Raw genomic sequence first — 16,069 nt, 5'->3', positions numbered from 1 at the left:
TTTGAATGCCCTTTTCAAGGAATAGTAGCTACTAACTGAACTGCACATGGGCCTAATTACATTTGTCCTGCCTTACTACAGATACATTAACCATTGCAGAGGTGGGCTCTTAAATGGCAGGACAGAGATTAAGGAAACGTTTGCTTCTCCCAGAGCGAAGTCTTCTAAAGTTTTTGACCTCTGCATTTTTGTGAAGCAACAGCTGGAAACTACATTATCTATATCTCTATATAGAGATATATCTATAGATATCTTGTTTTAAAACATATTTTTACAAGAAGTTTCATATTTTTTTTAAAGGGAACAGTTAAAATTTTACCCTTCCCTTGATATTCTTGCTGCGGTTTTTGGAAGAAAGGGTAAGGGTCCAAAAGCATCCGATACTTCCTGTAGTCAGATGTCTCCACCCAACATGTGTTTTAAACACGTTTCATATTAGGTTCAGTGGTCAAAAATTACCCATTTATTTTGCACTGTGATTTATGTGAGTTCAGCAGTCGCATTAAACCTAGAAAATGGTGTGATGTGAAGCCTCTATAAAATACACAAGACTTCATGCACTCTACACACACACACACACTGAGGCTTGTCGATTTTTTTTTTTTAAAAAACAATCTTCTTTGGAAGGAGTATCAATTAAACTATTATATGGGGGATATTTGTGCCATAAAATTTCAGTATTTCCCGTTGCTGCTGATTTCTGAAGCAAACCAGAGACATGTTAGAGTGCTTGGATTTTCAACCATCTTCCCCCCCCCCCTGAACCCACAATTTCATGGACTGGCTTTTCCCGATATAACACACCAGTAAAACCAATTGCCTTTCTCATGACCCAGCTTCCACACTGACAACCATACAGCTACTTGCCTTAAGAGGACGTATGAAGCTCATGTAGGTTTTCAGCCTGCTGAAACCGTTAGCCATACATTACACACACACACACACACACACACCACTTACAAAAACACAACGGCTAAGCCAAAGGCGTTTCCTTTACTTCCCACGCTGCTCTCCTTCAGGAAGATATCACAAAGAAAAGCAAAACTTTGCTTCTTAAAGCTGCAGTGCTCTACGCAGGGCAAAAGGAAAAACCTCTTTAACATAAAGCAAAAGCAATTCACTGCATTAATTATAAATGAATATTTTTAGACGGGGAAACTACATTTTGGAAACTTTCCTCAGCCCTGCTGTGGTATGTGTGTGCTTGGATGTGGTGGAGAAGGACCCTCTGCTAGTCTCTGATTATGTGTGTGTGTGTGGGGGGGGTCTGCTGTAGAAGCTCCTGCTGTGCCTGATGAAGGTGTGAGCTGTTCTGGAGCTATCACTGGTGGTATTCCTGTCAGCAGCAGAGAGCACATGCCCATCAAATGTGGTGCTTCAGGTGCAGGGCAGAGCACGACTGGCCATGGGTCAATGGAGTCTAGGCTGGCCCATCTGCCTTGACTGACAGGGGTCAGCAGGGCTCCAGATATAGAAGTACCTCTGTCTCTCCCCCAGGACAGAATTAAAATTGTTCTGCTGATCACTGTTGCATTCTAGTGGGGTGGTGCTGTGGTCTAAACCACTGAGCCTCTTGGGCTTGCTGGTTGGAAGGTCGGCAGTTTGAGTCACTGCAACAGGGTGAGCTCCCCTTGGTCTGTCCCAGCTTCTCCAACCTAGCAGTTCGAAAGCTTGCCAGCACAAGTAGATAAATAGGTACCACTGTGGTGGGAAGGTAAACAGCGTTTCCGTGCGCTCTAGTTTCCGTCACGGTGTTCTGTTGCGCCAGAAACAGTTTAGTCATGCTGGCCACATGACCCAGAAAGCTGTCTGTGGACAAACGCTGGCTCCCTCGGCCTGAAAGCAAGATGAGTGCCGCAACCCCAGTCACCTTTGACTGGACTTAACCATCTAGGGGTCATTTACCTTTTTACCTTCTAGTCATTAACACTGTTTTACAGCTGATCTGTAAGACAAACTGATACATAAAGAACCTTTTCTGAGTTTGCTTGATTGGGTAAACAATTCCTTTTGTTCTGGTCACATTTCTTCATTGTAGTGTCCTAGTCATACAATCCCATAAGACAAGGCAACTTCTGAAAAGACCAAGACTGATACATCAAAGCTAAGCACATTATCAGCTCTCCTGCACCTTATGGCAATGACAGCTTTGCAAAACCTAGGCTGCTTGGTTAGAGCAGAATACAATGCAATAAATGGCTTTTATTCGTGTTAAGTAGAATAAGGCCTGTTTTGCAAGAATCTAAACAAAACAAAAAAGGCAAGCTAATATATGTATATTGGTTCCTATGTTACTGTCCCCGTGCTGATTCTAACCAGTGTGGTGATCTAATAACAAAGAGTACCTTAAACCCTTTGGCTGTCAAAAGTACATGTAGTTCCACCAAGGCCCCACTTGATTATTATTTTTTAGAAATGTAACTCATGCAATCTCAAGCTATTCAAGGATTTGGGGCCTTGTACCTTTGAGCTGGGAAAGGCCACCCCTGTGATTTCCAGGTCAGAACTATCTGACAAGGATTTGGTGGTGTGGTAACCTGAGAAATGTTAACAAGGGAATGCTGTTAAGAATAAAGAGGGCAAGAAGGACAAACATTGAAAAGAAACTATTATATAATGATTTATTATAGTGAGCCTTGGAAAAAAATCTCTCCACCAAAGGCTATTCTTTATGACAAGGCATATTACTGAGGTAGTCTCCATAGTGCTGAAATACTGTTGTTTTGAACAGCGATCTATATAATCATGTACAGGTCTTGCTACAAAGTTTCTGTGGGGTCCTTCATGATGGTAAATACCATCTTTGCTACAAAGTGTTTGGCCTCTTGGAGCCTCCTAATCTCTCAATAAAAGGATCTTTGTTATGACCACGACATGTAACTGAGGTAGCCTCCTTAGTGTTGTTCTGAACATTAATCTATATAATCTTGTGTGGGTCTTGCCAAAGAATTTCTGTTAAGGTTAGAATCTATCAGTTCTGAGTTCAGACCCAGCTACAACCTCCTCCCCTTCTGCAGCACCATTTTTAATGGTAATTTACATTGGGCTTTAATTGCTGGTAACCATTCTAGCAAGCTAAAAATCAGGCTTAATCCTTTGTCTTTTCTTTGTAAAAAAGATGACTTCTAGAATAATACAGCTAGAATAAAATCTTGCCAGGAAACTCAAACTTCTGATTCCCTTCCTGATGAACCGTGACCCACTTCAAGTGTTTAAACATGCAACAGTAACAAGCATGTAGAGGCTTGGATTCACCCAAGCATTGCATGTGTGCTCCCCTCCCCTCCTATCTTTCTGTTTATTGCAAAAATTTGAAGGGATCTTCCAAGCACATTTAGCTGGAGAAGTGTAAGGGGTGGAGGCACACACCTGCCTGCCTCCCACATTTTGCTCTCGTGTGTCTAAAGAAGTCTATGGTTTGCTGTTACAGCCCAGTTGGGTGTACTATGGTTTTTACGGCAAACCAGGGCTTGCAGGGAAAGCATCTAGACAATGAAGGATAGGAGGGAGTGGGAGTAAGGAGCATGAAGCTTGAGCCTCAACCCATACTCATTCGCATGACCCCAAGACAGAGTTTGATACTGTGTCTGAACTAAGCCAGGAGCTCCTGTTCAGCTAGGAAATTTATATAAATGGACAATCCAAAATGAAAATAGAGGAAATGCTGAATCCTTTATTGATGCACTAGAGACTCCAGAATAATAGAGAAGGCCAAGTGTAATGTTCCCAACTGCCTGTCATATGATCACAGCCCAGGTCCATCAGGACTACTCAGAGTCTGTACAATGGACCTTGGTTTCTTTGGTGAAATCATGTGGAGCTATTTGCTTTGCTTGCACCTTTTGACAAGCTCCCAGCTTGTAGCCCAGTGTGGTCTGTGCTGGGATAGTGGCATATTAGCCTTAGGCTGCAATCCAATGCACACTTTGCCTGAGATTAAGCCCTAATGCCTTACTGAATTCAACTGGACTTACTTATGAGTAGACACACATATGCACAGCTTCACTGTCAACAGGCCAAGGTACCTTTTTCCTTTTTTTTTAAAGTGACTTGAGGTGGTTGGGACTGCTAATTCAGAATTCCAGTCATAAATCATACATTAATTTGTTAGGAGGCAAATGTGAGGGCCTTTGAAGAAGTGCAAAGAGTTGGGGTTAGAGTCCTTTCTAGTTGGTCCTTTCTAAAAGTGCAATAAAATCGAAACATTGATTATCATAGCCAAGACACTGTCACATTTATGTTTTACAGGCCACAATACTGTATATTTTGTACGGATGACAGTTTGGTTGATAGAGCTCACAACACTTAATGTCAGGGTTGTGTGTTTGAGCCCCACGTTGGGCAAAAAGATTCCTGCATTGGAGGTGGTTGGGCTAGATTATCCTTGTGGTCCTTTGCAATGCTGCAATTCTATGATTTTATGAATAAAAATAAGCTGAAAATGATTCAAATTAAGTATGCCTGTAGAAATTATTAGGCCATCAGTACTTAGGGGTCATTATCCTTCCCAGACAGAATTCTATTCTACATAGGTGATAGAGTCCCATTATTTACATAGCCTCTGAAACTGCAGAGATCCAACAAGCACAGCAAGTTTACTCCTGTGAAACGTGTCCACTTTGGTACCTCATTTGACCTTATCATCAAGCAGATTAGCCTGATTCCTTTTCCACTTGTCACATCCACTTCTGTAAAGAGGCAGCTCAACCTTGGCTTCTTCCATTGGGGCTGCAGAGAGCCAATCTGGGTGGAAGAATGAAATTGGCAGTCAACTGAGACTATGTGCCCGTCTGTCGGGTCACCAGGGCAGGGGGACATGGGTTAGGCTGGGCAGAAGGTGGGAAGGCGTTTTTTTTTTCCCTTCTCAAGACTGTGGTAAGAGTTAACTCTTCCTAACCTTTTTGCCCTTCTCTTGGGCGTGGGAGGAAATTACAGGCCTTGGAGACTAAGTGACAGTTGGCTTGGGATAATGACAGGCAGGCTTGCCGTGAGAATCCAAGCGATAAAGATAAAAGGAAGGGGAAAGGGCTCGGCTTTTTCTCCTGTTTGCAGAGAAGTGGCAGCTGCCGCCCAGGGCAGGAGCTGCAGGACAGAGCAGCGCCCCCTCGGCCTTCCTTGGTGCTGTCGCCGCTGCTGCTGCCTCTGGTGCGCTAACCATTCCCTCCTTAGCAGCACGCCAGGAAAGTGCTGCACGTGTGTTGTTGTCTTCTTCCCTACCGGGCATCTGCCGAGACGGCGGCAGAAGAAAGAAAAAGAAAAAGTTTCAGAGAGATCCAGCCTTTTCCTGTCCCTATAAAGTTGTCTCATCACCCGCCCAATAAAAACCTAAGTGCCATAACAGGATCAGGGGCCAACCTGGCAGGACACCGGGGGAAGAAAGCGAAAGGCTGTAGCAAGTAAACAGGGCTGGTGAAGAAATCTCAGCCTTTTACCAGCGGACGCTGTGGCTTTAAACGACTCCGAGAGGCGATCGGGTGGGTTTCCTCCCCCGCCCCACTTGAACAAACGTCCCCTCCCTGCTCCGTTGCCTCGCTCTCTTTCTCACCTCCGCGAACCTCCCCCGCCCCGTCCTTCTTTCTGCCTCCCCCTCCCCTTTTCATCGGTCCTCTTCCCCCTCTCGCCCCCCCCACCCGCGCTCCGGTGTCTGATTAAACGAGAAGGAAGTGTGGGAGTGGAGGCTTGCGAAGCTCTCCCTTTAAGAGGCAGCCTGCAATGACGAATTGTTGAAATTGCCATTGCAGGATGGCATTCCACTATAAATTCATTGTTCCACCTCCTCTCATCTTCACAGCTCTCGCTCTTCTCCTCTTGTTCACATCGGCGGACTGGGGATAACGCCGCCGCCACCAAACACCCATTAAACTCGGAGAGGGAGGAGGGGGAACCTTGAGAATCTGGGACCTTTCTCCCACCCCCTGACCAGCAAGGGAGGGCTTGTTTTCTCCTACCTCTCTCTCTCTCACACACACACATTCACTCACTCACTCTTTCTGCCGTCCGCCTCTCCAAACCAACTCATCAACCCAAAAAACAAGGGGACGGAGGAAGCCGGCGAGATCCTCGGAGCTGTGCCAGAGCCGATCTCGCTCCCGTCGGATGACTCGGTGGCCGAGAGAGAGAGCGAGAGAGAGCGAAGCGCAAAGTCCCAACTTCTCCGATGCCTCCTGGCTGCTGCGAGAGCCCCGTCTCCCTTCCACCGATGCGCTCTTGACTCGTCCGGCAAAGACATTCTCCAGCCTTTTGTTTTCAAGCAGCCTGTCCCGTTTGCGCCCCGATCTGCCCGATCTCCCGCCCGGATCGCGGACCCGGCAATCGATTATCCGGCTGCTGTTGCTGCGGAGCCCACCATGCTGCTGAAGTTGTCTTGCCCTCCACTGCCGGCGCTGCTGCTGCTTGCAAGCTTGCAAGCGGCTGCCTCGGCCGCCGGAGTTTCCCCGGCAACTTCAGCACCTGCCTATGATAAAGCTGTGCAGCTCTCCAAAGTAGCAGCAGCAGCGCCGCCGCCGCCGGGCGCCGCGCCCCCCTTCTTCGTCCCGGAGCAGCAGCAGCAGCCACGCGGGTCCAGCGGCCTCGTGGAGCGAGTGGACCAGACGTACTCGGGGGGCGGCAAGGTGGGCTACGTCTTGTACGCCGGCGGGCAGCGCTTCCTGTTGGACTTGGAGAAGGACGCCCTGCTGGGCTCCGCGGAGCAGCTGCTCCAGGGCAAGGGGCGCTGCTACTACCGCGGAACCGTGGACGGCAGCGCGCAGTCCTTGGCCGTCTTCGACCTTTGCGGCGGCTTGGACGGCTACTTCGCGGTCAAGCACGCCCGCTACACCGTGAAGCCGCTGCGTCTGGCAGACGACGGCGGGGAAGGGGCCGAGGAGGAGGAAGAGGCCGCCCGAGAACGCATCTACGACGGGGAGTCCGCGCGGGTAGCGCATCTCTTCTCCAAGGAGCACTTCAGCTTCCAAACGGTGCCTTCTCGGCCCAGCTGCGAGACGCGCGGCTCGCCCAAGGCGCAGTTTCTGGACCAGAAGAAGCTGGGCCTGCGGCAGGAGGAGACGGATTTCACCACCAGGGCGGCGCTGTCGGGAACCTTCTCCCCGCCGGCCGGTTCCAGAAACAGAAAGCGACGCTCCATCTCGCGGGCCAGGCAGGTGGAGCTTCTGCTGGTGGCCGACGACTCCATGGCCAAGAAGTACGGCAAGGGTCTCCATCACTACCTGCTGACCTTGGCCACCATTGCCTCCCGCCTCTATGGACATGCCAGTATTGAAAACCACATCCGCCTAGCGGTGGTGAAGGTGGTGGTGCTGGGGGACAAGGAGAAGGGCTTGGAGGTGAACAAGAACGCGGCCACCACCCTCAAGAACTTCTGCAAGTGGCAGCACCAGCACAACCAACTGGACGACCAGCATGAGGAACATTACGACGCTGCCATCCTCTTCACCCGTGAGGTAGGTTTGGGAGGAGGCCGTGGCTGAGGGATCCCGCTCAGGCCTCCGCCAGCCTTGCGGAGCTGGGTTCATCACCCTCAGCTTCATTCTTCTGCTTCACCGCAGGTGTGTTGGACTTGATGACCCACAAGGTCCTGTCTTGGGCCTTATGGATGTATGTGATTGTATTGCTGCTGTCTTTTTCTCTTTCTTTTTAAATTCATCTCTGGTTGTAAATGTTCAAAGGTTTAGTAGCTGCTGTCTTAACAATCCAAAGTGCTACTGAAAACACCTGTTCGCCATTGGGTTCAATATCACTCAAGCTAAGGTGGTGTCGCATCAGGTTTAGTGGATACTTGAGGTTCCAGTAATAATTCCAAGCGTGTGCTAGGGACCCTGAGTGGAAGGGGAGATAGAAAGATAGATAGATACACATATGGATAGGGAAGCCCAGGGTGCTTCCACACAGCAGCTTATTGTTGATCGGCATTGCTCCTGTCCTCAAGTTCTGCACAGCATTCATGTGATGTCCCCATCAAAAGGTAGTCCCTTGTTATTTTCCCATTTATTGTGGGTTTCCTGTTCCTGCAGAAAACCCAAGTTTTGCTTGTTGTTGTTTTTTATAAAAAAGTATCATTGGAAATAGTCACTCTGGATTCAGTGTGGGAGGGGGAGGATAGGTTGGCGATTTGATGAGAATATCACATGTGCAAAAGTTGCATGCATGAACAGCGCTGGGTCCACAATGAACTGCTGTGTGGAAGCGCCCTTGTTTCCAAACAAAATAACAAGCAATTGAGTCATGTGTCCATTTGAGATGCAGCATCCTCCTGCACTCATTGCACTAACCATGAGATGTTTCTCCCACTGGTGCACAGATTGGAAGTAGAACCATTGAAGCTCTGTATGCTGATGATGCAATTTATGTTGCAGCAAAATCAGGATCCTAAACAGGTGTTTGTAAACACAGTTGCCAACCAGAGGTTTTTGGAACTTATCAGGCCATTGGTCCATCTAGTTCAGTACTGTCTACACTGACTGGCAGCTTCAGGGTTTCATACAGGGGTCAATTCCCAGTCCAATGAGGAGGTGCTGGGAATTGAACTTGGGACTATTTGCATGCAAAGATTGTGCTCTAACCACTGAGCTATGATCTATCACAGCAATTATGATCTTTTAATCCTGCCCAGTGAGCAGAAACTTGCTCTTCTGTGACGAAAACATCCCTGACACCTGGTAGTGCAGAGAGAAAGTATGTGCAATGCTCATCTTTCAACAAGTTCTTCCAATATTCATGTCCTCATTCCACCTGCAACCTGTTAACTTTCTCATAAGGCTGTCATGTGTCCATAATTTGCATAGAATAACTATTAGGAGATTATTATTATAGGAGAGCAAGCTGTTAGGATTTTAAAAAATAAATAAAAGTTAAGTTTTTTTCATTGATGTTGCTCCTGAACAGCAATGTATATCCCTCTATTAAGATGACGCAACACATTTCTAGCCGAACTTATACCCAGTGCTGAAGCTCAGCTGAATTTTCTGTTGGGAGTGGTGGAAATGAACCCATTTAAGTAACAAGATAAGGCACTGGTAGGCTTGTCGATCTTTCAGTCTATCTACCAGATGAGAAGAAGAACTATGAACACCTCTGGCTCAAATCCCAGCCTGACTCTGTTGAGATTAGAGGGAAAGGGAAATGTGTGAGAGGTGGCCTCAGGGAGCTCACAACTTCCTTGCTTAGTTGCTGGTAATTTAACATGGCATTTCCAGCATGAAAAGAAAGTAGCAATAAAACTGGAGAGGTGCAACATGTGTGGCTCAAGAGAGGGGAACGTAAATTCAAACCACATGTAAACATAGCTGCAGAAAAGTGGTGCACCAAGGTAGGCGAGGGGTGGGGCTCTAATGCCTTATTATCCACAGCATGGAAATTGGTCTCCTAATCTGTTAGAATTCTGAACTGGCAAGGGTTCTCCATACAGCTTTCTGGATGAGTGCTGAGTGATAATCCAGAAGCATTGGCTGAACTGGTTAAGGGGAGTGGTTCCAGAGGAACATGTGACACTGTTTATGCAGCAGGACTCTTCAACATGAATGTCCCCTTCAGCGTGTTCTTCCGCTTTCCCTTCTTTAATTCAGAAAAACACATAACTTTCCATTAGAGTTCCCTTCCTCTGCTACATCACTGAAGAGTGCCAGGAAAAAGAGAGGCTTGGGATCATTTGTGGAATGAGTTACTCCAGTGAAGGAGTAAGGAGAGAGACAGAAAAAGCCCTCGTATGTTTATTTATTCCTCCAAATACTTGAAATATTATGGTGTTCCTGTCGTGCTGCACTTGTGCTCTATGTTCTTTCTGTTGATGTCCAAAGCCATTTGTTTTCAACCATGAACTCGCAGGACTAGAAGGAGTTTCCTGAGTTCAACCCAGATTTTTATCAACACAAACAAAATCTGACATGCTTTTCTAGGCTCCTTTGAGACTAGCTCCCCTCAATCTGATTCTGAAGCTTATGTAAGCAAGTTGTTTGATGGTCCACCTGATTTTAGAAAATTGCTTTGGAGAGAACACAGCTTGACAACTTGCATTTTTCTCAATACAGTCACACACATATGCATGCCCTAGAGTTTCTCCAGAGAAAGGGATCTAGCAAGGTGGCAACTCAGTACTCTTAAGACAAGTTTTTAATTACTGCACATCAGGGATGACTAGTGTGGTGTCCTCCTGATATTTAGCAATACCTTTTAGGAGCAGTCCATATTACCAAAGTGGGATGATCCACTTCAGATATATAACCAATTCAAATCCACACATAGACAGCTATTACAGCTTCAGAACATGAACTGGATGTGCCCATGGTGGAATAGTCATATGAAATTGCCATCTAGAGCACAAATCCTTTGTGTATAAAATCAACAAAGAGTGTTGCGGCCCCTTAAAGGTTAACACGTTTATTATGCCATCAGCTTGCTTTCTTGAACTAGAATCCACTTTATCTTCTGATGAAGTAGACTCTAGGCCATAAAATCTTACATTGTAATAAATGTGTTCGGTGCCACAGCAATCTTTTTGGTTTTTACTGCAACAGACCTATACAGCTACTCTTCTGGAAGCTGTGTGCAGATATTATCACATGGATCACGGTGCACAAGCTAGCTGACCCACAACAAGTTGTTTGTCTTTTTTTTTTTATTCAGTCCTAGAAATGGACTGCTGACTTTTTGATTTGTGTTGTGATGCACCAACTTGTAATGAAGAAGTTGTGTGGGCCTTTCATTGGGTATCTACTGTGATGCTTAACCCGTACTCAACCTTACTAATTATCTCACTAAATCATTTTGAAGACTTTGGAATGAGATGGTTAAGTTGCAGGTTGGAGGTAAATCAAAACAATGTAGAGGAAACAAGATCCATACATTTTGTCCATGTGAGTTTTGCCTTGTCCCATTGACATTTCTTTTGAGCATTAACAAGGGATGCAGATTTTGCAACAAAGTTAATGGCCAAACATAGCATTCCTTGTCTATGCTGTCCTTGCAAGGAGTAACTGAAACATGAGAACCATCACATCTTCTGCTCACTTCAGCTCCATTATCTCAGATTATATAAACTAATGTCTAAATCTGGCATTTTCAGTTCCTTGGAGATACATCTGAATTGATTTTCCTCAATTAAAAAACAATCTAGAGAAAAAAAGAGAGGTGTCCAGGAATGAATAAATGTGCATAGGTCTTCATCTAATGGCATTTGAAGTGAATGATTCACTGTTCACATTTGCAGACTGTAAACATGAAAAGGAGTTAAAGGGTAAAAGTGTCAGAGGAGAAACATCTCACAGGGCACAGGGCTTTTTCAAGCCTACTGGTGTTTTTTGTGGGGTTTTTTTTTACCCATTTTTGTTTTTTCAACTAGACGAGAAGTAGCAGCAATTGGCATGAGTGTTCAACTTTTACAACTCTGTTTTGAAAGTATGAAGTCAGTTGCTTAGCAACTAGACGCTTAGCCACAGTACCATGTTTTGATGGGCTCCGAATGCTGCTCTGTTAAGTTTTTGTATACCCAGATGCCTTCTTCTAAATTGCTTGTTTTTCAGTTGTGGATCAAATGTGTGAGGTACACTTTCCATCCCTGTTTATTATTCAAGGCCGCTTTGAACTTCAGTAGACTAATATTTGCATATCATCTATCAAATGTACCCACCACAATTAGAATTAGGGAGCAATTCAGTTCAATTCATGTTTAAAGGCAAATCTGTCAAACGGAAAAGCAGGCATTGTTTGAAATTTGTGCTGGGTGTCTGAATTTGTAGTTCTCCAACCAATGTTTACAAAAATGCATATATTAGAGGAAAGTGTGCAGAAAATGGGTAATATAGAAATAATAATATAGGCGAAATTGTCTGCAGAAAACTGCATATAAGAGTATTATTAGGAGAAATTATTAGGAGAAATTGTCATGAAAATGCTGGTGAATTTTCACAATGATTTTTTAAAATCACAAATTGCTCCAGAAATGTAGAGAACTGAATTTAAGACTGGAAAAACAAGAAACCAAGATAAGCTAAATTGACAGATTGTTCCGTCCCTAAACACAATATGCAAACAATTCTTCATGCCTAACTTTATGTTCATTAAATATTCAGATTGCCATAGGATGTGTTCTCATGTTGCCAATGGTCTATAACACGAGTGACTAACAGATGCCGCTGGAATACAACCTTCATAATTCCTGGTTATTGGGCTATGTTGACTGGCACTGGCACTGGTGGGAGTGGAAGTCCAACTAACCATCTCTAGTCTTCAGAAATTCTTGTTTTGAAAGCATGTAACATTTGTCAGAATACAGGCTGTTTTAAAAATGGAGTTACTAGTTAAACATGTATTTACTTGTTATGTAGCAACACCTTTTCTAGTGACATTTTTCATGGTGAACTTTTAAGCAGTGGTAAGAATACCCCTCAAATGTGTGAAACTAGTTCACTGAGCCTAAAGAGGCATGTGCGGTGTGTTTGGCTCCGTAATAAATTTGCGTACAGTTAGCTTCAGACTTGACAAGGATCACCTTTGTACTGCTGAGGATCGTGCCCTGCTTTCTTCACTCACTTGGCCATCTAGACTTGAGGGGTTCTGCTCTTGCTCCATAACAACAGCACATGCATGCCCAGAGCATACCCTGTAAGACTGTATTTCATGGAAAGATCTGTAATAGTAGGTATACTGACTTGCATGAAATCTTGTTTGCTATTACCATTCTTCTTATCAAGGGACTCATGATACACTTAGGCTGCAATCCTTAATTAGGATGTAAGCATCATCAAGCACAGTGAGACTTCCTTCTGAGTAAACATGCAAAGGCTTATTCTGTTAAGGTGGTTGCTTTGAACACTACTGAAAATAACTACAAAACTACTATTACAACCTCCAAACCTCAGCCTTCTAGCATGTATTTAGTATCTATGTTGAGTAACATGTGAAGCGTGTTTCTGAGGATGATACAAGTGTGTGTAGAGAGAGTCCAACATTCAGTCACATATTTTGCTAATCTGTCTGTCTGCTGGAATGCTGGCCTATTTTATGAGGGTTTCATAGAATTGCAGAGTTGGAGGAAAACTTTGTTTACCAAATTTTGACCGCCAACTGTAAAAATATCCCATTTTTAGACTTTTTCTAGGAATTGCAGTGATTGTGGTCTTGGACCACATATATAACAAGTTTTAGCTTAATAGTTGTAGAAGAAGTAATCTAACAATTTGATGTCTCTGTGATGGATGGATGGATGGATGGATGGATGGATGGAGTGAGTGAGTGAGTGAGTCAATAAGCCACATGCATCTTTTATTTGCACAAATACCTGCACAATATATTATTGAATTTGGTTGTTCTTTGTGAAGTTTGAAAAATAAGCTTATTCTGTTGCATTCATTTCAATCTTTGTTTCATTTGATAACCTGTTCTAACTCAGAACCCTGAGACAGATTAACAGTATTGCAGTTGGAAAAGATTTAGGAATAGGACCTGAGGTGAGAGTCAAAGCAAGTTAGAGGAACTCTTAACTGCCTTATTGCTTATCAGTGAGATTTTTCATTCCCCTTCCCTTCCCACTCCTGTTTGTTCTGTTTTCTTGAGGTTTCCTGTTAACTTCTGCTTTATATTTGAGCTTCCACACAATGTAAAAGCCACTTCATGGAATATGGCACTAATTTAACCTAGTAGCCTACATTGGTCCAAGTAGAGTTGTTAACAGCACAATACTCAGTTCAGTGGGATTGCTTCCAAATTGGTATTATAAGATTGAAGATTGATGAGACATGTAATTTATTTGGGTTGGGTGGGTATGTAGTTGGTTAAAAGCCAGATCTGTTTAAGAACTCCTGCCAAGGGTAAGATTTTCAAATGTTCATGCCCAAGGCATTCTGCATGTTAAGTCCATTTACATTAGCCAATATGTTGAGCATCAGTCCTGTCTGCCCATGACTAATTTGGTGGTTCTGGAAACTAGTTATTTGCTGTGTTAACACTGCTTATTGACTCAAACAATGTTCTCCAGACTGCCTGTCACAAGGCAAACACATGATGGAAGAGGGTTCCAGCTGTCTAAACCAACTCCATTCTTCTCATTACTTGAGCCTGTTTCATTGTCACTCTGTAAAATCCACCAAATCTATTTCTGTCATCACCTGAGATCAATTGGAGCAGAAGCTCTGGGAGACGGAATACAGTAAGCAGTTTGGACTAAGTCCACTTATATTATTTCCCTCTCACCCAAGTCATGTGAAAACTGAAAGAGACGTTTCTCACAAAAGACATAAAAGTAGCCAAGTCTTGAAAGCTGGGTGGTTCAAGAACTGGGTGGTATACTCCACGATAATGTTAGCACGCCTGTCTCATTAAGAAAAACCACATATCGGCCAGAGGTCATTGCTTTGCCGTTTTCCATGCAGCACTTGTTTGTGGGATCCGGTTAATTATCAAAGTGAAAGTGGTACTGAAACTTAACAGCAAGTGCTGAGTTATCCAAGTCCTATAAATGATAATTCTGTTGAGCAAAATGCATGCTTTCTTTGGCACTAGTAACTTTTCCTTAACAAACCACTATCCTGTGTTAGTATTCCAGGGGACAGGCTATAATACCAAATGCCAGCAATATAGCTATATGGGTTCTAAGTATTTAATGTCAATTTTAACTGAGACCCTGATTGTGCTAAAACGATTGCATTTGATCTTCCTAAAGGAACTTCTCTGGCATTCAAGTAAATACAGGGTAGCATGCTTAAAATATGTCATTCTACTATGGTAATATAGGATTGTTTCTAAAAGAAATTATCTAGTTGTGCAACATGTGAACAAACATATACTGTAATACCCTCCTTCCATCACTACAAGTTACTGTAGGCATTGCATGGTGTACTGAAAACACTGCTTCAGTACAGATGTCATGCCAAATAAGGTAACAGGAAGATTAGCTATGGTTAGGCATGACATCCAAATTGTCAAACCATGGTTCGAAGTGGATTTATAAACCATGGTTTGTGCTATGATCCATTGTGATGCTTGAATTGACAAATAATAGTAGTACCATAGAAACAAAGGGCTGAAGAGACATACAAACTTGGTGGTGGTTCCCTAAGCATGTGGTAGCTAGCACAAAATGCTGCGGCATAGTCTGCTCAGCGTTTAAGTCCATCAGCCATGCCCTATTCAAGGAGGTTTCATTTCCCCCTCCCTAGTTTTCAGTTTCCGTGTTCTAACAGTCAGCTAGTTCTGTGCCCACTGAGCAAGCTCAGACTTCATTGGGCTATTTGGACTTTGGTTCTTTGCCCTCTTAGTCCCCGTACCCCCGCCTATTCTTTTTTCTACTTCTGCAAACATCAGGCTTCCTCTGAGCACGTTGATGCCTCCTTTTTCTATGTGGATAGTATCATATTGACTTCATAAGGATAGGCACTCAGAAAATGAGTTTGCTATGGGAAAATACAAAATCCCTTATCTTTAATTTCCAAATGTAACTCTGCCCCACCCAAAAAATCCTGACCTCTAAGAGACTGTCAAATGAGTTACAGATTTTGTGATGTCCTGCTCATTTTCCCCTAAATCAATAGTGTCAGGCCTTAAGTTTCCTTATACATTGCAACCCTACATTGCACGCTCCTGTGCTGTGACTTTGTATTGATCCAGCTGCTTTCAAAGAATATCAGATAAGTTGAGGCTAGCTGCTGGAATCTTTCTTTTAAAATGCATGTGTGGTACAGCAGTGTTTAGTCAAGAGTCCTAGGTAACATACCCAAGTCCTTCAACCATGCCTCATAAGGCTTACTCGCCCCATTCTACACACATTCCGGCTCGTCAATATTCTCCTTCAGTTGTACCACCCAGAATTGTACACAATACTGCAGGTCCAAGGCAGAATAGAGTGGTACTATTACTTCCCTTGATTGGGACACTATACTTTTGTTGATGCAGCCTAGAATAGCATTAGTGTTTGTTTGTTTGTTTGTTTGTTTGTTTGTTTGTTTGTTGTTTTGCTGGAGCATCACACTGTCAACTAAGACCCCTAGATCCTTTTCACATGTACTACTGGTGTCCCCCATCTGCCTAAGTGTAGAACCTTATATTTGTCTCTATTGAAATTCATTTTGTTAGTTTTGTCCCA

General features: G+C 44.0%; 1 protein-coding gene across 1 annotated transcript in view; it reads left to right on the top strand.

Moving 5' to 3' along the window:
- The first annotated feature begins 5,637 nt into the window (after positions 1-5,637).
- ADAMTS5 (ADAM metallopeptidase with thrombospondin type 1 motif 5) overlaps positions 5,638-16,069 on the top strand; it is a 43,314-nt gene continuing 32,882 nt past the window's right edge. Inside the window, exon 1 of the mRNA XM_033146885.1 lies at positions 5,638-7,439. Coding sequence (XP_033002776.1) covers positions 6,348-7,439 — 1,092 coding nt within the window. The 5' untranslated portion in view covers positions 5,638-6,347. The remainder of the gene's footprint in view (positions 7,440-16,069) is intronic.

The sequence above is a fragment of the Lacerta agilis genome, chromosome 4 (genome assembly GCF_009819535.1).
Source record: "Lacerta agilis isolate rLacAgi1 chromosome 4, rLacAgi1.pri, whole genome shotgun sequence".
In the NCBI taxonomy this organism is placed as follows: Eukaryota; Metazoa; Chordata; class Lepidosauria; order Squamata; family Lacertidae; genus Lacerta; species Lacerta agilis.
This window is presented reverse-complemented; position numbering and strand designations above follow the sequence as displayed.